Raw genomic sequence first — 22976 nt, 5'->3', positions numbered from 1 at the left:
CTCCAACATGAGAAATAGCTAAAAGAGCTTTTCAAAAACTTTTGTTAACTTTGCACAATAAGGACTTTTCGAGAAATATTGTTATAAAATTTAGTAGAGCTCAATAATATAAGTATATTAACGGTATTGTAGTAAGGTTTTTTTTATAATTTGTGTCTAATATTGAGTTTATTCATTAACTATAAATAGCTTATTTACCTTAATCATGTTTATTTTCCACTAGCTGTGCCCTGCGGTTTCACCCACATTGCTCCGCTCCTGTTGGTCTTAGCGTGATGATATAATATGGTCTATAAGCCTTCCTTTATATATGGGCTATCTAACACCGAAAGAATTTTTCAAATCGGACCAGTATTTCCTAAGATTAGCGCGTCAAACAAACAAACAACTTCACCTGTGATACACTGTCGAAGAATGGTCGTCAATTCAGAAACCTCCGTGGGCTCAGGAAAAACACTTTTCTGAAAATCGTCACATTATAAAATGCAACGCTTTCGATTATAATAAAAACTCACATTTATTTTGTGAATTTAATATAGATAATATAGATACAATTTCTTTGATCTCACAAGAAAGCTTTCCTGTAGGTAGGTACCATAAATTTAAAGTTTATTTTTCGTTACATTCTTTCAACTGTATCCGACCATAATACTTTGCTGTTACATAAATCATCCTATTTTTCTTCACTAGTTTTCAAAACCGATTTATCAACACGGCACAGAAAAATTTATTACAGCATTCGCAATCAAAAATTAATTTAAATCAAATTAGTGCATTTCTCTTGCAAAATTTAATTTTGTTGGCATTTGTAATGTCTGTTTTCAAAGTGCAATACCTAAATCATTGTTTTGCTATAATGAGATAATTTTAAATTTCTTTTATTGTGTTCCCAATTAATTTAAGTAGGTGTGAAAAGTTGTGAAAAAACATTTTATTAATAAAGATGATTATAATTGTACAAGAAGTTAATTTACATCTATCTCATAAATTTAATTGATAGTATTAGATTTATATTGGCCTAAATCAATAATTTCTATACTGCATGGTGTTTTTCTGAGGTTTTATAGGTCAAACATCAGAATAACATAATAATATGATCTATACACAATAATCTTCTTCTTATATATAAAAATGAATCGCAAAATGTGTTGGTAAGCGCATAACTCGAGAACGGCTGAACCGATTTCGATAATTCTTTTTTTATTATATTCCTTGAAGTACGAGGATGGTTCTTATGTAGAGAAAACGTAAATATGTACCACGGGCGAAGCCGGGGCGGACTGCTAGTAATTAATAAAAGTAAAATAAAAATCGTGAAATTCGCTCTATATCAAAATACCAGCTTCACGATTTTAGCACAACTCAATGCTAAAAGTAAACATTGTACAGGGAATAAAGAAAAACACAGATTAAAATTTTAAAATTTATTTCACTAATAATATACACAAATTAATACTTTTAAATAATATCTTAGACTTAACGTATACATTAAATTGTTATTTTAAATAAATTAATTAACAAAGGAATAAATTAAATGTCTTGAAAGCGAATAAATAACTAATAGTATTTATTGCACAAACATCACAGTCTATTATTTATAGATATTATAACTATTATCTTCGTCACAAAGAAAAACATTACAACTCTTTATTAAAAATTTCGTTTACATTTCTTTTTCTTTGTTCGTTTCTTTCGAATAAAATTATTATTAACAATACAAATATGTATCTATATATATAAAAATGAAACCCGTTTTCCTTGGTCAGGGCATCACGCGTGAACGGGTGGACCGATTTCGATAATGTGTTTTTTATAATATTCCTTGAAGTACGAGGATGGTTCTTATGGTGAGAAAACGTAAATATCCACGGGCGAAGCCGGGGCGGACCGCTAGTATTAAAAATTATCGATCCAACATTGCTTTTGTTTGGTAAACGCATAAGTATATAAAAAACTGGGTTCATAACTAAACTGCACTTTGTGTCCTTTAAAGTGTAAGTTATTAGAATAAAATTGTAATACAATTATTATTTACACGATTAGGATTTTCGCTATTTCGATGACTCGTTTCGGAATATTTCATTACATATCTAACAGTAACAGTATACATAATATTATGTACAAATAATCTAATAATAAGTTGTTCCTTTGTACATAAATATTGACTAGTTTTGAGCGGTTGAATGAAATCCTCTAAAATCAGAATTTATGTTCCCCGCTAGCCTCTTTGTCGCTTGATTTCGGTTTTTCTTCCTTTTCTTTGTGTTTCACGCCATCCTCTGCGAAAAAATAAAAATGATTAGCTATCATTATGTACAGCTTACAAATAATGGTATACATTACGTTAAAGTTCAAATTTAGCTTACACACAAAAAATCTAACTCTCACTCTCTCACTTCAAAATTGTATGCAGTACCTTACCTAGTAACCTTTAAGGGTCGACTTTTAATGCCTTTTATATACGTAAATCGTATCAGTCAATTTTTAGGCTACATTCGGCTCATGAATTTTAAATTATGAAATTTAAATTTAATTAAATTCTTCAGTTAATATCATTTATGACTCAAAGTTTAAATATTATAAAACTTACCAATACTAGCTGTAGGTTTCGGTTCATTCCAGGGTTGGACAGTTCCAGAGAAGAATAGAAGGAAGAATAGATTGCTCAAGAAGTAGCAAGCAATTGAAATGAAGAAGACCTTCCGCCATTCTGATGCACTTGTCTGTTGAGGAAATAAAACAATGTTAGTAAATACTGATTTTATTTGTAAAGTTTTTGACGTTTTTGACTGTGTATTTCCAGTTATAGAGACATAGTAACGTAAATATTATTCTTCTAAAATATTATTATTTTTTTGGAAAAGGTAATTTTTTAGTCATCAGATACTAATTTTAAAATAACTTTATATTCCAATTAACTGTCTGTGTTGAAATTGTATTTGGATTTTTTTGTCAATTTACTTTAAATGTAGGTAGTGTTAACAATATAATTTCATGCATGAATCTTTTCATTTTTTAGTAAGATCCGATCATATATGATTTATGTATAAAGATAATAATAGAGCTATAGTTAAATATACTTACTTCATCCCGAACAACGAGGGTCACGCTCAAGGGAGCCATGATGGAGAAAATGTTTCCAAAGCCGTTGGTGAGGCCCATCAAAGTACTGGCGAAGTTTGGAGACAGGTCGATGTGGGAAATCTGTAAAAGAAAAGTAGGATTAAACATTTATCTATAAAACGTAAAGGTGACTGATATAGTGATCTATCAACGCACAGCCCAAACCACTGGACGTATCGGGCTGAAATTTGCCATGCAGGTAGATGTTAGGACGTAGGCATCCGCTAAGAAAGGATTTTCCGAAATTCTTGCGGGAACGGGGAAAAACGGGGATGCACGTACAAAGTCGTGGGCGGAAGCTAGTTTATCTATAAAACGTAAAAAGTAACCCATTTTTTGATGAAAAACCATTTTACACTAATTACTGTCTTGAATTGATAAGTATTACTGACGCTTTACGCTATAATATTTTGACGCGATCATGAACATAGCTTAGAACATAACAGATAGGATTTTAAACCAATTTGATTCAAGCTCAAATTATTTCCCAATTAGTCTGTAAAAATTAGCGTAACTTACTTACCTACTTAGCGTTACTTCAATTAAATAATTTAGTATACAGCAAAATCAAACTTAAACTTTTTACCCTGCACAAAGCCACACCTTGTCATAAACACATTAAAATAAATTTAGAACATCGTAATACGGTATGGTATACTTTCAGCTATGGTATACAGCCTATGGTGGCATTTGTAGTAATTTTTTTATTATTTTTTTTTATTATTTATTATTCAGCCATGGCTGTCCCACTGCTGGGCAAAGGCCTCTCTTCCCTTCGTCCATGTCTTCCTATTGTGAGCAATTTTAGCCCATTCCTTGCAATGAGAGTCCAGTTCGTCGCGCCATCTGATTTTGGGCCTTCCACGCAGCCTTTTTCCATTGTCGGGGATCCGCATAGTGGTGATTTTCGCCCACAACTCTTCGGACATCCGGCAAACATGTCCAGCCCAGTTCCATTTGAGCTCGGCAGCTTTATGGGCTACGTCGACAATCTGTGTTTTTGAGCGCAGCGTTCTATTTTGAATACGATCAGAAAGCTTTACGCCCAAAATGCTGCGCTCCATTGATCTTTGGCAAACCCCAAGTGCGGACTTTTGGCGATCAGTCAATGACCAAGTCTGTGCATTTGTAGTAATACTCACCAAGAATCCCACATAATGAGCGCCATTCAAGCCAACAGTGACGGTTAACATAGCAACTGCGAGTGGCACATGACCAGCTGGAATGTACGAGAGACCTAGAAGCGCTGCAGCTGGTCCCCAGAACGCTGGAAAATTTATATAAGTATAATCAATGATTTAGAATAAGATTTTTTATAGGTATGAATGTTGTAGGAGCTCACGCAAATAAAATTAAATCAATGTAAAAGGGGTTGTCTGGCAGAGATGGCGTTTAGTATGTTGTACAATAAAGAGTTAATAAATAAATAAAAACAATGAGTAATTTAACGTAACATTAACAACACACAAACATAATTATATAATAGGAGACTGTCAAATTTTAATAATATAAAATATTTAAAAAGTACTCACAAATAGTATTAAAGATCTTTCTGGTAGCACCGTGGCTTAAAATATTTCTGTTTATCAAGAAATCAGCAGTCCAACTGAACACGAAACTGAGGATGTACATAGCAGCGTATGGTAATGCTGAGTAGATTCCATTCTGAAAGAAACAACAATTAATTATTTTAATATGCTCCTAAAAATATCTTGTTTTTATAATGAAAAGGAATTACATCCCCAACAATGTGGAGTTATGACGTAGCAACAAAGATATTGTAAACAATTATCAAGTACCTAATCGAATGGTTAACACGAGAGCCTTTCAACAAAAACTAAACTACGTATTTAGGAGGATGAACATCTACTTGACCGTCAACAAAATCGGTTAGTAGCACGAAGCAAACGGATAGAAAATAATTTAGTAATTTTGACGTATTCCTAAATTGGTTCATAATATTTTTTATTTAAATCCAATAACAAAGATTTAAACTTACATCTTTAATAGCAACACCGAGAACTTTGTCCATGTAGGAAGGCATTTCAGTTAGAAGAGTCCAGAAGCCCAAACTTTGACCGCAGTGAGCGAGGAGAATAGCCCAGAACGGTAGAGATGTCCAAATTTTCTTCCATGGTGTAGGCATGTTCTGAAAAAAAAAAACGGTTTGTTATACATAATATGTTTTGCCATTAGCAAATTTATAAATATCCAAACCAGAAACAAAACACCCTTCAAATGAACCAATAAATTCTGATCACATAGAAAAGTTACCATAAAATATGAAACCCATCTTAAATACCTTAGACTGATTGATATCCGTAGCTCCAGCGCTGAGTTCAATGAACTTCTTTTCTTCCTTCGATATCCACCTGCAGGTACCAGGGGTGGAAGCTCCGAAGATGAACCAGAGGACAGCAAATACGAGGCAGGTGATACCAGCAACGTAGAATACAGATGGCCAGCCCCATTTGCTCTCAGACAACCAACCGGCAACCACCATTTCAATGATGGTACCGAGTTGAGAGCCTGAAGAAGATAAATATATATTTACTTACACAAATAGTAATACATGATAGTATTTAAAAGAAAGACGTTTTTTTTCCCCACTTATAACTACAGAACGATTGAATAAATTCTAGTGAATCTAGGTTTGTTTGCGTTTGCTTGGATGGGGATATTCATTGAAATAGGAGATAGAAATTGTAAAAACTTACAAAAAATAGAAGTTTATTCAGGCGGAGCGGGGACGAACAGTTAGTATTGTTTAAGAGTGACATATTGTTTGTTATGTACTAGTTAGAATAGTAAGAATAGCGAACAAAGAACTATCTCAACAAGTTTCGTATGTTGCCTAATTTTCTTGCTGCAGGCAGAAGTTTAAAGTGAAGCAGATGCTACGTTGTTGTTAATATATTATGGCCTGACTATAGTAAAAATATTCTTCTGTTCACATTACTCTATTAATTTGTGTAAGACAGATGATAATTTAAGTACCTAATAACTGTTATGCGCAAAATTTAATATTTTCTTATAAGTTTTCTTTAACTCTGGATCCCATTATACTTCTTTTTTATGATTATTACATACAACAATTTTATAATCTCCCAAGAGTATTAGCAATATTGGGTAAAAATTGAAATTATATTTTTTTCTACTGTTTTATAGGTTGTGTATTTTAATCTAAGTTTCTCCACGCTAGCTAACTCAATTTTGAAAACAAATAGTCGTGGTTTCGATACGTTTTGCATGTTGCTTGTAATTTCCCACAAGACTTGAGATGGAAAAATCTAGAAACAATTCCGTTGAACGAATATTGTTAGTTTTCATTTTTTATCCTAACTGAACATTACCTATTGAAAACTACTTCGTGTTTATATGTATCTATTATATTTTTATTCTCAATTGAGTGTATTGTACCAAGGTACAAAACGGTTATCATGTTTCAAATTATGGCTTGGAAATGAACGCAATGCATTATGTTCATGTATATAGGTATTATGATTTATTCAATGCTACCATGTCATGTCATTTGGAGTGAAAAGTAAATTTGCCATGCCATGCCATGAAGCCCCAGTGTGGTTAAGTGATTGCAGTAAAAGACCTATAACGTGCTATGACTCTGTAATTTTTCCATGCTGGAAATAATACTGCTTTAAGACTTTATGGTAAGATCCCCGATAGCAAGCGTAGGCGGTATTGTCTGAAGTTGTATAATAATATATTATCAAGGATTATGTAATATGTAGGTATTATGAATGGCAACAATATCATGTAAGGGACATATTATATTATATTATGTATGTACTTGGAAGAAATTCTTACAACAATATATATTTTTATTTTTTATCTTAATGATAAAGTCATATAAGTACCAGAATATACAATAGTTCCCATCCGGCTTCTCTCTGACAACGGTGACCATTGACCAATAAGGCCATGAATGCTTGGATACAGCATACCCTGGGATAGACCCATGAGGATCCTACACGCACATACTGCTATCCAGTCTCCCTGAAATCACAAAAAACAATTTGTTTAGAAGATACGACCATACTTGTAATAATTATTATAAAGACCCCTAGGTCTATTTAATTTAGTTAATAAATAATATGTATGTAGTTAGTATAGTATTATTTTCATCCAATTTGTATTATAATAAACTTTAGAATATTTTATCAACCATACCTATATTGTTTTCTGTAATTGTTCATTTTTAATAACAATCACCATAAAATTATAAGCATCAACATCTTCATAATATCACCTCAAAAGTTAAAGGTATTAAGAATCGGAAAATATTAAAGCACAATTTTTTTAACAATTGATGATCAAATTATTCGATGGAAATAAGAAAACAATTCTGATGAAGAGATTTTCATTTCATTTCATTGAAAACGTACCTTAGTAGCCAACAAAGGTGTGAACAGATTGACAACGCCCGTGATCAGCATGGACACGAGGACCAGCATTTTCCCGCCAAACCTTCCAGCTATCATACCAGCTGGGATCTGCAGCACCACGTATCCCCAGAAGAAGGAGGATAGGATCGTGTCCCGGATGCCTTGTTCCCATGCGAACACCTGGAAAAAAATTCCATGATTAGAGCCATAGTAGAGTATAGTTCTTGATTTACGCCCATGGCTTCGCCCGCGTTTTCAAAGAAAAACCTGCATAGTTTACGTTTCTGTAGGATTTCCGGGATAAAAATTAATCTGTCTTATTCTGGGTCTTCAGCTACCTACATACCAAATTTCAATGTAAGCGGTTCAGTAGTATTTGCGTGAAAGAGTAACAAGCATTCATCCTCACAATATACATACACTATGAGGTATACATATAGGTAGTAGGAGTAATACCTTTCTTATGTTTATTTATATATTAAAAAATAAAAGCGTTTGTTTGATTGTTTGTCTTAAGAGGAATATCGGTCCTGTCAGAAATAATTTAAAAGTTGTTTTATATATTTTACTAGCGGTCCGCCCCGGGTTCGCCCGTGGTACCTACATGTTTAAACTATCCTATCTCTCAAGTTGGATCGAACTGCACATGGTGTGCGAAATTTATTATAATCGGTTAAGTGGTTTAGGCCGTTTAGGAGTCCATTGAGGACAAACATTGTGACACGAGATTTATATATATTAAGATATATGAATTCCATTAAAAAAGACATTAGTAATTATCTATTAATCATTCGATTTACGTATATTTTAGTGTTAATTGTTTAAACAGCTGTTTCGCATATTTTATCAAAAATATGTTTAACAATGACGAAGGTATGTATGTTTTGTTCAAAATTCTTCGAATATGTTATTCTATGTAACTATATATTTTAATCTGGACCAACCTGAGTCAATAATAATTTATTAAACAATTAAATAATATATATTTAGCAACGAAAGTCATACAAATTACGTAATATTACATAAATAAAATTATAAATAAAGTGCATTAAAATACATAATCTAATTATATTTATAGAACTGTTTCTATCCGCATAAAAACAATGTATCATTAAGGACAAATTGCGGGGTAATAATTAGAAAATTATTGACTGCTAATAGAGCCTCATATACAATGAAAAAGGTATTTTATCACTTAACATTCTCATCATTACGTGTGACAAGTTGTGACGCATTTTGAGGCAGACAATGGGCCTTATTATGTCATATTATCCATTCTAGCGATAGTTCCTGTTAAGGGAATTTCAAATGGATAAACCTATTTTTAGTTGGGTAAATTATTTACGTTTTATAGGATGTAATTCTGGTGATTCTGGTATTTTCTAATGATAGTGTAATCTTTCTTAGTAAACTCGTGTCAAATATCACTTAATTGAACGCTTTTGTTTAAAAAAATTGGTATTGTAAACTATTTTTTGTAATTCAGTTTATTTTCTTATTATTATAGTCTATGCCATGTTATGAAATGGTTTATATTTTAGAGATTAAAGACTTTAAAAGGATTTCAAATGCGATTTATATTTTGCGCATCTATACCAATATTATAAAGCTGAAGAGTTTGTTTGTTTCTTTGTTTTAACGCGCTAATCTCGGTAACTACTGGTCTGATTTGAAAAATTCTTTCGATGTTAGATAGCCCATTTATCGAGGAAGGTTATAGGCTATATATCATTTCGCTGAGACCAACAGGAGCGGAGCACTGCGGGTAAATCCGCGGAGCACAGCTACTTTATCATATTTCTTTATTTTTTATCATAACTCGGATACATTTTGCCACCACGTTGTTCATTGACCTTTAGATATTGTATGGAAATGTTATAACAGCTTTCCAAAAAACATAATTTTAACTAAAATATAGTTCCAAAACTTTCTAATTAATTCTGTAATATATATAAATTTAGGACGTTCAATTTTCATCGAATCTTAAGTAATTTCTTTGTAACAAAGTTACCGTATAAACTTAGATGCTGCGTGGGCGTTTTCTAACTACCTAATTACTCAGTAACTTTTTAAATAGAATTGACAAGAATTTCGGATTCATTCCGAATCAAAATAAGCAAAGTTTTTGAAGAATAAAAATCACAGGACGTGATACTGTGACGAAAAGATGTACCTACTTTTAAAAGTAGGTATACTTGGTTAATTTCAATTTGGCAACATGTACGCAGACACGTACATCACTAATACATAATTTTAATTTTAAATACATATTTAACACACACACTATCCTACAGTATAATGTGTTTATTAAGAAACTGGAAAAACACAATATTTAATTAGTAATGAATTATTTGTGTTATCTATTCTTTTTTTAAATCTTTTTGATGCGCCCTCGCTTTTTACCAATGTCTTACATGTCCTTTATTTTTATGGTTGCCTGGAAGAGATTGCTTTTAAGCAATAAGGCCGCCTATTGTACACTTTCCAATTTTATGTATTCTCTTATTTTAAATTCCTGTTAAATGTACAATAAAGTGTCATAAATAAATAAAAATATTTATCTACCAAAGGAAATTTAACCCTTCATCCTTTTAAAAATGTACTGGACCACATATTTTAGTATTCTGCACTCAAAGGATCAATGGTCCTTCCCTTGAATTCTGTTTGTTGTTCACTTTCGAGTTTTTTGTGAAATTTAAAGTGCCGCTTTTAAATAACGAAAAAGAAAGAATTGTTAATGTATTGCTATTGTTTTCTAAAGAAGTAAAGGTAACATTTTATGAATCAAAATAATTTTAAGTAATGTATTTTTTACATTACAAATCACTTGGAAAATATTATATATTTTAATACACAGGAAATTTTTTATTTCTTATTTAAATATAATATTAGATGTCCGAAACTACTGCACCGATTTTGAAAACCATATTTTTAACCCGGTTTAACCCATTTAGAAACGGCTTGTTACATAAATAATTATGTTTTATGGAATTCCTTTTCCACCTGCATCATAGCAATTTCCTTCAATCTATTTTGAAAACAACATGAATGCAGTTTTAATTAGCAAAGCTATTAGGGACATTACTTCATTACCTAGTTGCATAACGTATTGATACGTTCAAATGGAGCGAGCTTATCGTAGGTCTTGATTAAGAAATGTTAAAGATTAATTTTTCTTCATTACCTCGTGTACTTTGATTTATGAGTCGTAGCATTTTTGATAAAAAAGAGCATGTGTGCCGAAAACACGTGTCAGATCTGAAACTTTCAACTTCAGTTCAGGGGGTTACCAAAAAATGGTTGTCTGTAAAGACGGTTTACTGACGATAGTTGAACGTGACAACGTCCGATTGTGCCTCTTTGTCGCTCGTTCCGCGCTCTCGCTTGCACTTCAAACCTTACATGGAACGCCTCAGAGCGAGGTAACGCCGCATGAGTCATGTTTTTCGTGCGTGCAGCCGGCTCTATCGAATTATAAGACGTTGTCAGTTGTCACGTCAAAAAAATCTGTTTAAATTTCAAAGTAGTATTATTTCCAGTAATAGGAAAGTTATGGTGCTAGATGACCTATAATATTATATTAATACTGCTTTATAGGATGAAATATAATACCTACATGTAAATTGTAACATGAATAAATCAACGACTTTTGCGACAATGGTGAAGGTTTTTACTAAGTACTACCTACTGTAAAAATAACTATATTTTAAAAGTACTTTAAATCCTAGAAAATGATTTTATATAATCACTAGATATGAATAATATTTTTTTCTACGATTTTTCTCGTTTACATAGAGCAAGTATACCAAACATTCACAGCTGTTACAAAAATCGCAACACCTTTTCAAATATTATAATATTTACCATACCAGCATTGTAGGGATGGGAATAGGATACGAATTCCACATAACGGCTAGATTACTTCTAAACCCTAAAATTGTAATATGTTCACGCGTGGTCTATATGCGCTAGTGTCAATGCGAACCTGTGGATCGAGGGTTGAATACAAATGGCTTTCGCACTTGCGTTTTAACCCTGTGGCTATTTTTTTAATCCACACTTAATAATATTATAAAGCAGAAGAGTTTGTTTGTTTGTTTGGACCCACTAATCTCAGGAACTACTGGTCTGATTTAAAAAATTCTTTTGGTAAATAGCCCATTCATCGAGGAAGGCTATATGCTATATATCATTACGTTAAGACCAATAGGAGGGGAGCCACGCGGGTGAAACCGCGGGGCGCAGCTAGCAACAGATAAAAACGATGTACAATGTAATGTTTTCAATTCCATAGTTTATTATTTCTTTTGTTATTCATGTCTCCTTTCAATACAAAAATAAAAAACCAATTTTAATTTAACTCTCTCAAACAGTGTTTCTAATGCAATTACATGCTTCAGCAAAATGCAATATGCGTGTTTAATGTTCATATAATATGGTTTAACTTCTATTCATATAAATATTTATTTAGATATAATAAATCTCAATACATATGTATTATGGTTAGATGGCTTAAGGGATATTAAAGTGAAACTTTTATTACATCGTCTCAAACTTTTTGGTCTGTGTAGCGCATGTCGCGTGACGGTCGGCTGCCGAGTAGGTATAAAGCAGTGTTCGTAACAAGTTTCACCTTTACCGTGGTTTCATAAAACCACACAACATTTTTTTTTAAAACATTCGGTGTTTTTATTCTTAGAAATTTCTTAGTAGTGCGTTTAAAAACGCCAGTGCGAAAGTTTTACAACATTATGTAGCGGGTTTCCTTTGATTTTCTCGGTAGTACGTGGGTAGCATTGAGTTACATCTGTTATAAGGGACCAGTAGATGAACAGCTTTGTTAAGGAGATATATGCAGGGACCGTGTATAGATCATATAGATCGTAGTATAGATCACAATATGAAAGAGCATATATTTTTCGTAATATACGTAGGATTGACTTCATCAGGATTTTTTTTTGTATTTCAATAAAAAAATTATTCTTTGTATTTCGAAGTATCTTTGTATTGTATGTCTTATAGAAAAATATGAATAAGAATGTATGTTTATCTGTTCCGTATATTTATTACTATGATTTAATATTTCTTTGTTTGGTTTAAGGGCTTGGTCTAGTAGTGCAAACAAATGCATCCTGTCATCCTATATGTAAATAATACAAATGTACTAAGGGAAAGTTGCTCCACTTAATTTTTAAAAATTAAATCATTCGTATAATTTTATATTCGTAATAAGTACCAAAAATGACAATTTGAAACAATTTTCGTGAAAATTACACCGGGTGATTTTTTTTTATCAGTACACAAAATTTGCGAATACTTTCTATTGATATCTTCAACTTCATGTTTATATAACTGATCAACTTTTACAAAGAAATTTGGACGAAATATAAAAAAAAATAAGCTTTCCATACAAAATGCATAACTCTATACATTTTTTTCGACCTAAGTTTCTTAGTGAAAGTTGTTCAGTTTAACTAATAAAACGGATAAACAAATTTTGTATATAATAAAAAAAAATGTAATGTTTGTGTAAAAAAATTATAAAATAGAAAAATACGCAAATGAAAACAAAAGATATTTATTTCTGACTAGCTTCCGCCCGCGACTCCGTCCGCGCGGATGTCAGTCTTCGCGTCTTCTACAGATTTATTATATTATGTATAATATATAGATTTATATTTATAAACCTTATAAATCTTTTGCTAGCATTCTGATGCTTTATCGGTTGCACTGGATTTATCTCTTTTTTCAATCGCTTGAATGATATAGGATGGGTCCTTGATGGGCATCGAATGCTGAAGTCTCGAATCAATCAATTCTGACAGTAGGCAATTTATGTAAAATCTTGATAATGGTCCATCATTTTATTTTGCCTAAACGTTACATACTTTTTTATATATTCTATTTTTAACGAATGATTCACTCCAGTCCAAACAGCAAATAAGCAGACTTCTGCTTCTGCAACGTTTAGTTGTCCCTGAATTTGGAAAAAATAGTCATGATTCTTATCTATGACAAAAGTGTTATTTTTTGCATTGTATTTCAAATATTAAATTTTTTTTAACCGCATCTTCCGCATTCATGTCTTTTGCCGGAATTAGACGTTTAACTTCTACTAGTCCCATTTTCCCTTTTTGATATGGGAGTGTATAAAGTAAATTTTTTAGATATTTCTCGTTATACTTTTAAAAAGTTATTATTGTCATTTTGCTCATTAGGTAAAGTAATTTCGATATCAGTTTTAAGTTTTTTGATACCTGCAATAATAACGTCATAATCGCCTGCACATACTTATCGATTACACCCTGTATACAATCCACCATCCACATTCATAATGTTTTCCTGTCCTCCTCTCCTTTACGCTGTTCACCGATACATTTTAAATGAGTAAATCTGCTACCACTGAAGGATGTTTCATTGTGATCAGCAAATTTTCACCACTGTTGTCGATTATTTGTTTTTCATTTTTAATCAGCAATTGGGAATCATCAGTTTTGTTTTTTGCAGATTGGTGATGTACCCTAACAATACGTCGAAAAGGGAAAGCATCAACGAATTATCGTTTTCGTCCTCTTTTTTTATTCTTCGCGTCTCTGTTACTTCTGTTTGTTTAGTTCTCAACACCCACTGAATTTTCTATGTTATTGTGAATTGTGATCTTCCATTACATCTGAGTTTTGATGATGTGATGATAATCCATTCGTTTTAATATTGGTACTTAGACTAAACTAGAAATGGCGGACTAAATTTTTCAGCGCGTCTGTAAGATCAGAATATAAAACCAACATCCTGTATTTAAGTTACAAAATTAATAATCAAACAACATGCCGCTACGTTGAAAATGACTAGAAGAAAAAATTAAAACACCTCGGATCAATTTTGGAGTAAACAAATCATTTTCCCCGTATGGGGATTTCCCCGGATGAACTTGGGAAGTTCAAGTTCTCAATACAAGTTTATATGTATTATATTTCGTATTTCTCAAACGAAAAATAAACATTTTTGGAACTTCAAAAAAATTATATTATAAGAAAATTTATGAGCTTACTTTAGTTTTAAAGAAATATACATCCCTTTACTGACACCCCGTAAAATAAAGAAATTGTTGCCAATCACCTTTGCAATCTATTTGGTTTCATTAACTTTATGTTCGAAGATAATTTTTTTTATAAATAATTTTTACACGCGTATTTTTTTCGTTTATTTTCCATATCGAAATCAAATGTTTAAAAATACGAATATTTGCACAAAACTAAGATAAAAATAATCAATTAACAAAAATATTAAATTTAATGAAGTAGAGCAACTTTCACTTCGGTATGAAGGAAAATCGAGCGTAGAGCACACGTCAGAACGCTCCGGCCCAAGGAGCGCGACTAAAGAAATTGGCTAGGATTTTTCCTAATTATTTTAAATATTTTTTTAATATTTAAAGAATTATTAAAATTCAAAAAAAAATTTTTTTAAAGGATTAATACTCATTGGTCTTCAACCAACTCGAATAAATTAATGGAAAAAATAACTTTTAGCAGTATTTATCAATAGATTTTGTAAGGCAAAAAATGGGAAATTTAATGAATTTATAACGTTCTAATTAAGAAAATCATAAGTTTTTCGGCAATTGTATTCAGCAGTTTTTAATAACGACTATATAAGGATAATAATGCGCTGATCAGATTGTGTAAATTGTAATCGGTTGCAACGTAGTGAGTGCACAAACTTAGCTCGAAATGTCTTTGGGGGAAAGAGACTTATCTTGAAGGCCTGATTAAGGTAACATAAAGTAACTTTATAAATGTGAAAAAATTCACGCGCATTGCGTATATAACACTAATTGATAAACTAGAAAAAAAAATCAGTTTATCATTTCATTAGCCGGGAAAAAATTGTTAAATAACTTGTTGAAAACGCAATTTTGCTAGACTGCAGCCTTAAGTCGCATAGATGTCATTCTGTAAACGTCCAAGAATAATTAATTATTGCTAGCTTAAATTGACCGAAAAAAAAAATACACTACTTATGTTGTTTATGTCGTGAGGACAAAAAGACAAATGGTTCTTAATGATATGCGCCATATTTGAAACAATACAAAAAATATAGTACAAAACAACTAGGCGTGATAAATTTTAAACAATGACTAAAGCTGGCTAAATTCTATAGAAGTTAATTATACACACGATTTGCTTGGCTATGGTTTTGTGATTTACCCGGTAGGATCAGTGGTTAGTGCTAAAGACTATTTTGTTGAGTGTGGGTTCGATTTTGAAGTGGAAAGAAATAGGATGAACGAAATTTCACAAGTTAAGACGTTCATATTATTGTATGAAAATTTTGTATTTAAAAATGTGTTTGTTATGTTTACATTCATAAAAATTTCTAGTTGTTTGTTTAGTTTAGATAGAAGATATCTTTATAATCACTACATAGTATAAAACAAAGTCGCTTTCTCTGTCCCTATGTCCCTATGTATGCTTAAATCTTTAAAACTACGCAACGGATTTTGATGCGGTTTTTTTTAATAGAACGAGTGATTCAAGAGGAAGGTTTTAGTATATAATTTATTAGGTTTTAGACAAAGCGGGCGAAGCCGCGGGCGGTAAGCTAGTATTATAATAAACTTAAGTATTGCTCGTCGCTCACTGCTCTCCGATTACACAGAAAGAGAAATATTTTTAACCGACTTCAAAAAAAGGAGGAGTCCTCAATGCGACCAGTATATACAAAATATATTGTAATAATCGTAAATCAGGTTTATTCAAGCACATTCCCTTCCACATTATCCATAATACCTATAGTGAAGGTTTTTAAAATTCTAGTCACTAAGTCTAGCAATTTATTCAGCCAAAGGGTGGAATCCCAGTAGATATGTTCAGGGACCTTATAGTACATGACTTGAAAATCTATTGAGTTACTGTCATTCGTCCATTTCGATGCCCTTAGGGTTAGGGAAAATGTGTGCTTGAAGACTTATAAATACGGCAGTATTTTTAAGTCTGGAGTAGGTTTAAAATCTTAACTAAACATCCCTATATCTAATAGATATAGATTCGAAGATATTCGCTTCAAATTGAAACTTTAATTTTGGTTATATTTTTAAGGATACCATGATGTCTTAAAGCAGTATTGATTCCAGTGTGGTAAAGTCACGGTTAGACGACCAATAACTTTTCCATTTTTATATGGTACTACGTAACCTTGTACCGATGATTTATGTGTGATCTTTTAATTTTTATTAGTACCTACATAAATTCCTGTTTTGATTGATATAAAAACTAAAATGTATGCGTTTACAAATGTATTATCTTCCGCGCAGATAAATATTACTAGCCAAGTAGGTAATTTGGACAGGACTATAATTAATATTTGTTTACAATTCTTCTATAATATTAATGTCAAATAACTTTAAAATAAAGAGATAGATAATTTATTAAATTAATAATTACTTGATGTTGATTGACTATTATTCATTTTGCATTGCTATTTTCTTTTATTGAATTAGAATTGCTGACTATGATTTGAAATTATTTTGTTTGGATTTTAGGGATAAATTAATAAAATAAAATCTTCATGAAATTTATTAATATTAGAGATTTCGAATACGAAAATATTCGTATTCGAAAAATAACAGCTAATCACCGAATATTCGTATTCGCCGATTATGATCACGATAATATAATATTATTATGTAAAAATTATCTACTGATGCAAAACAGAACACAACTTTTATTCTGACATCCTGTATCAAAACACGATAAACAGAGATTGGTGTGTATACGAACTTTGTTTAGTTGTCATTTTGTTATTTTCGGGAGTTACCCGCTAAATCTATAATAGGTACTTTCTTACATTTGGCAAGATAACTCAAGTACTAAGTATGAAGTTGATACTTATCTAAAACTACCAAATTTGTTACCGTCTGAAGATCAGATATCCATTTTATGACATTGAGAAAATTTTCCCAAAAATATTTTTCATTCCAACCTTTTTCGTACCAATATTCAGGTCGCTATCGTCACCCGATTATATTTTAATAGGCTCGCAAAAATAACCACCTTTTATTTTAATTGATTTGTTTAAAACAGTATACTCTACTTGCAGATAATTTATTAATTAGAAACGGATGGATGATGATGCAAGAAATGCAAAAAAAGCGCGGTGTCAAAAAAAAAATTAGGAACCCTACTTTATGCGTGATCCGACACGCACTTGGCCGGTTTTTTAGTCGTTTGCAGAAAATTTATTAATTAGAAATGGACCAAATCGCAGGCGGTAGCTAGTTGAAATAAATTAATTTATCAGGGCCGCTAACATGACAGTATTAATTATAATATAGACTGTTATAACACAGTTTTCTAATTAATAATTTTACGAAATCAAATCGAATAGCTTTCAAGTACTTATAATTGTTAAGACCTTGGTCACATTTCATATTAAATAGAGCCTGGATTCTTTTGCTAGTATATTTTATATTGTTGTTATTGTATTACATTAATATTGATGACGTTTTTTGTTATTTAAAATTCGCCTAAACGTGCATGAAAGGTCGTTTATTTGTCCGAATTTTTGTAAGGACTAACTTTTAGTGTTGTGATTTGCTCGGCTCATTAACTCGGAATTTGCCAGAACAAATAGCTATAGTAGAATATTATGTACCTATGTATGTGTAAGTACTTTTTGTTATGTTTTTTTTACATTCTTTATTGTTTACTTTAAAAAAAAGTTTATTTTTTGAAGTAAACAATAAAGAATGTAAAAAGTAAAGTTTTTATAAAATGGATGGTAACTTATGCTACCTACTTAAAATAATATTGCTTCCTGCTTCCAGAATTTCGCTAGGCCTGATAGATATCAAATAAAAAAAAAAAAACGTTTTTTGCCTCGTGGCAGATCAACTAGCTGGTTGATCTGCCACGAGGCACATTATGTAGACATATTATGTACCTATGTCTATACTTGAAATCAAAAGCTTAAGAGTTTGTTGTTTGAACGCGCGGAAACTTAGGAACTAAACGGCCGTTTCCAAAAAAAAATCTCCGTTGGATAGGTACGTGATCCTTTTTATCCATTTTAGCATAATATTATATTATTACTAGCGGTCCGCCCCGGCTTCGCCCGTGGTACATATGAAAAATAGATGTTGGCCGATTCTCAGACTTACCCGATATGCACAGAAAATTTCATGAGAATCGGTCCACCCGTTTCGGAGGAGTATGCAGACTAGCATTGTGACACGAGAATTTTATATATAAGACTAGCAATGCCCTGCGGTTTCACCCGCATAGATAGCGATATCGTTACAGTGAAAAGTCTACTATAGGTCGGACTATAGGTTTAATTTTTAATCACATGAAAATCACCTTTACCCCGTCCCGCACTACGGCCTTTTTTTTTTTGTTTTAGTGGGGAAATCTTTCATAGATACCCTCGGCCTCCGGGGGAGGGGCCGTGGGTTATGTCGGATTCCTACCGACCAAAACCCCACTGTGTTCCGTCAAGACGCATATTGGTAGAATTCCTCCGTGACCCCCGCACTACGGCCTGCTCGAACAGTATACCTACTATTTTCTGTAGATTGACACTTTAAAAAATTCGTTATATCTTTTGAATGGAATATCCAATTCTTTTCATTTAAAAAGTATTTTGCTGGTATTGAAACAGTCTATAGTAAAACATCATTTAATGGGATAAGGATTAATATATGTGTATGGATAACATGGTTTGATTACTGTCGGCACTTCTATTTACTTTGAAAACGTAAAAAAGTTGTTGTAGTAACTTAACTACTGAAGATGGACATATGGTATCGCGGACTTTCTTGTAGATATTGATTCATTCTATAATATCGTAGAACATTTTTTTGTTCTATCTTCAATAGATTCCGCAGCGCACGCGATGACAGAAGTTTTATTGAGGATTTTTTTACACCTTGGGTTACATTATTGCATTTTTGGTAAGGATCTCTAATTTTTTTGAAAATGCAATATAGCCTATGTTGCTCAGTAAAGATGCAGCTTTCTAACGGTGAAAGAATTTTTGAAATCGGTCCAGTAGTTTATGCGTGAAAACCATACATACATACATACATACTTACATACATACTTACAAACTTTTCCTCTTAAAATATTAGTATAGATTAGCACTCGCTAATAACAACATAATATAATGCTAATATATTTGTAAATATGTATTTTTTTTTTAAGTATTTGCGTGTACCACGAGCAAAGCCGGGTATAAACATAGTCTCTTATAAAAGAAAAACTTACCGGAAAATCATATTTATTCGGCTTAGTCATGGCCACTATGGCCAAACTCATGCTGACTCTCGTGGCATATGACGTCACGGTGGAGAGAAAGAGAAGGAAGATGATCACGTGTCGCATCCCGAAGGAGCTCTCTGTAAACAAAAAATATACATTTTATTATCATTTTCGGTTCAATTTTATCACGGTTAAAAAAATATGTTTGTAATAATAGCGCAAAATGCGCTTATATTATGATAAAAACAATAATTTTAACTATTAAAAATATATTTGCTCATGGTTTATAATTAAATAAGTTGTTTAATGTTTAGCTTACATACGTATCGAAATCGTAATCATATAAAATACTAGCAAACCGGGCGAACTCCGTTTCGCCACCAAAGACACCTTTTCTTTGCTATAAACCTCACGGAGCTCGAGACCTTTCCAACGAATGCAAAACCGTGGAAATCAGTTGGTGCGTTCTGGAGTTATAGCGTCAGGAAGGAAAACCCGACTTATAAAACTCGGAAATAAAATACGGAATCAGTTATTCATGTTGAAATTGACAACCAAGCGCCTGATGGCTGATGGTAAGCGATTGCCATTTGCCAACTTTGTCATCAGAAATCATGGAGAATTTTGATGTAAAAAAAAGTAATTTTTCTTAACGTATCCTAACTCAGTAACTGTTAATTATACACCGCATTACATCTAAATTTATTCACTCAAAATGCATTAGCTCAAAATCTGAATGATACGGTGGAATCCCCGTGCATTGTCCAAAACTATTGGCCTTGACTTGTAAGTGACCTTTTTGCTAAAAAAATATTAACAGAGTTACAGACCTAATAATAATATAGTCATGAAGAACCTTTTGATTTCTACTATCTATTAGTTTCGTTTTAACTAAATTCTACTAACAATAATTATAAGTAAATGGTAGTAACCGTTATAATTGAAAAATGAAAATGAAAAAAAAAAGGTATGTAGGTTTATTTGTAGTTTACACTTTACAAATATATTGTTTCCAGAATGGTTTTTCGGAACAGAGAAAACTCTGTAGGTAAAACTATGGATCGTCCTAGCCCTTCTTAGTTCTTACATTATAATTATTAGTGAAATCAAGAAGAACCTTTCCTATGTTATATTCAACAGCCTTACACCTCCCTAGAAAATCCTCTCAAGAAGAACATGAAGCAATACTATTTCATCTTCGAAGCGTGAATTCAACACAACCAAGGCATGAGTTATTTCCTATCCTTTTCCTATCATATAAATAGGTTTAAATGTGACCAAAACATAACTAATGGGTCGTTTAAACGTGACTTGCCTTTCCATGGGGTTTTAACGATTGACGCACGGCTACATTCAGATCACAATGGATAATGGTCAATGGTTAGTCAATGGATTTTGGATGACATTTTATGTTTGTGTAGTCACGTGATTGTAAATAGTGGCTTGTTATTTTAAGATGGGAACTAAGGTTGTTGAAGTCGTATACAGAGAAAAAGTTGAAGTTATGTCTTCCACTGGCGGTTGCCCGCGGTAGGTATATGGCGACAATTTTGGTATCTTTGAATCATGCCAAATTAATTTCTCTTCTGACATGCGTGCTCGGCACAGCCTCTTTTTTGAAATCGTTTAGATAAATTTATCTTAAAATTATAATGAATACCTACCACAAACATAACATATCTATAGTAATATTATAAAGCTGAAGAGTTTGTTTGTTTGAACGCGCTAATATCGGGAACTATTGGTCCGATTTGAAAAATTATTTCGGTGTTAGATAGCCCGTTTATCGAGGAAAGCTATATTATATTATCATCACGCTGAGACCAACAGGAGTGGAGCAATGCGGGTGAAACCGCGGAGAATAGCTAGTTATAGATATACCTAGTTAGATCTACCTATATTATAATCTACCATGCCTACTAACAAAATACAAGCTAAATATATTAACTCACCCGAATAATCAAGATCATTTTCATATGTCAATTTAATTTTATCCGATTTCACAGATGATCTCCTTCTCAGTCCACTTTTGTGTATTTGTATGAAATTATAAACCATTTTAACTCAAATTTCTTGTTTAAAAATAAAATTTTCTTATAGTTTTTGTGATGTTCATAGAACACTAAAATAAGGAAACAAAAGATTAACATTAATATGAATTATCGGCAAGATAACGTTACACGGTACACTTTATTACTGATAATATCTATGTTTATATGATTATCACAAATTTACAATACTTTAAAAAAAAGATATATCTACTAGCAACGTCATAATAATAAATAGTGCAGTATTATTTTTATTAGAACCTATTCTTGTTATTTTTCCTAATAAATTAATTTTGTTAGAATTGTAATAAAATCGGTTTAGCCTTAATATTGTGGAAATTGGTAGAAAGTCTACATTTTACATTAATATTTTAATAATAATTAATAGGTAAGGTTAACAAAATGGCTAACAAAACATTTGTGCAAAATGCAAATACAACATAATGGATCAAGTATTTTTTGTTTAACATTCAAATACTGTATTAAAAATCTATTTATTTAATAATAAATCAATAAATATTATAATCAAGTTGAACAAACCTTCTTAAACAATACTTATTAATACATTTAATTCCAATTATTTTCACCTTTTTTTACCAATATTCTTCAAACATTTTTATATCACAAATATTCATATACTGAACGCCATAAAGTCTTTTTATGTACTGGTAAAAGTAATTACTCGAACACTTATCAACTAATTTGCATTTAAAACACGAATTCTTGGTTAACGACGTAAGTAAAGAAACCTATAACCTACAAAATATAAGAACATGTTGTGATTTTTAACTACCGTCAAAAATTCTTTAAAAAATTGTGAGCAGTCAAACTTGATCGCTCTAAAGTTAGCTATATGATGACATGTAAATATAATTTTTAACCGTCGACAGTTTTTAACCGACTGCGACAGAAGAAGGGAATATTTTATTATAATTTTTTTTCTCGCATAAGTACCTTTATTGTTTTATAATCGCGCTGTATTATAAATTTCTATACATATTTTATCAAAACACATCTTCAGGAAAAAAGGTGTAAACTAAAGCCTACACCAAAATTAATTCACTTCCATTCCTTGATGTTAAAGTAAAAAAGTCAGAATTATTTATAAATACTAAATAGTATGTGAGGCACTAGATTTGGATAGT

General features: G+C 31.7%; 1 protein-coding gene across 1 annotated transcript in view; it reads right to left on the bottom strand.

Annotated features, from left to right (window-relative positions):
• Window positions 1-1504: 1504 nt before the first annotated feature.
• Window positions 1505-22976, bottom strand: part of LOC149903202 (putative inorganic phosphate cotransporter) — a 35342-nt gene continuing 13870 nt past the window's right edge. The window contains exons 2-11 of the mRNA XM_090108821.1: window positions 19790-19920; window positions 7527-7706; window positions 6999-7137; window positions 5426-5652; window positions 5123-5272; window positions 4656-4788; window positions 4266-4390; window positions 3085-3204; window positions 2591-2723; window positions 1505-2279 (exon numbers count right to left, since the gene is read on the bottom strand). Coding sequence (XP_089964947.1) covers window positions 2200-2279; window positions 2591-2723; window positions 3085-3204; window positions 4266-4390; window positions 4656-4788; window positions 5123-5272; window positions 5426-5652; window positions 6999-7137; window positions 7527-7706; window positions 19790-19920 — 1418 coding nt within the window. The 3' untranslated portion in view covers window positions 1505-2199. The remainder of the gene's footprint in view (window positions 2280-2590; window positions 2724-3084; window positions 3205-4265; window positions 4391-4655; window positions 4789-5122; window positions 5273-5425; window positions 5653-6998; window positions 7138-7526; window positions 7707-19789; window positions 19921-22976) is intronic.

Source organism: Colias eurytheme, chromosome 13 (assembly GCF_061535395.1).
Source record: "Colias eurytheme isolate Ceu_HAF_F1 chromosome 13, ilColEury1 Martin Lab GWU primary, whole genome shotgun sequence".
Lineage (NCBI taxonomy): Eukaryota > Metazoa > Arthropoda > Insecta > Lepidoptera > Pieridae > Colias > Colias eurytheme.
The sequence above is the reverse complement of the archived record's forward strand: the minus strand, read 5'-3'. Positions and strand labels throughout refer to the sequence as shown.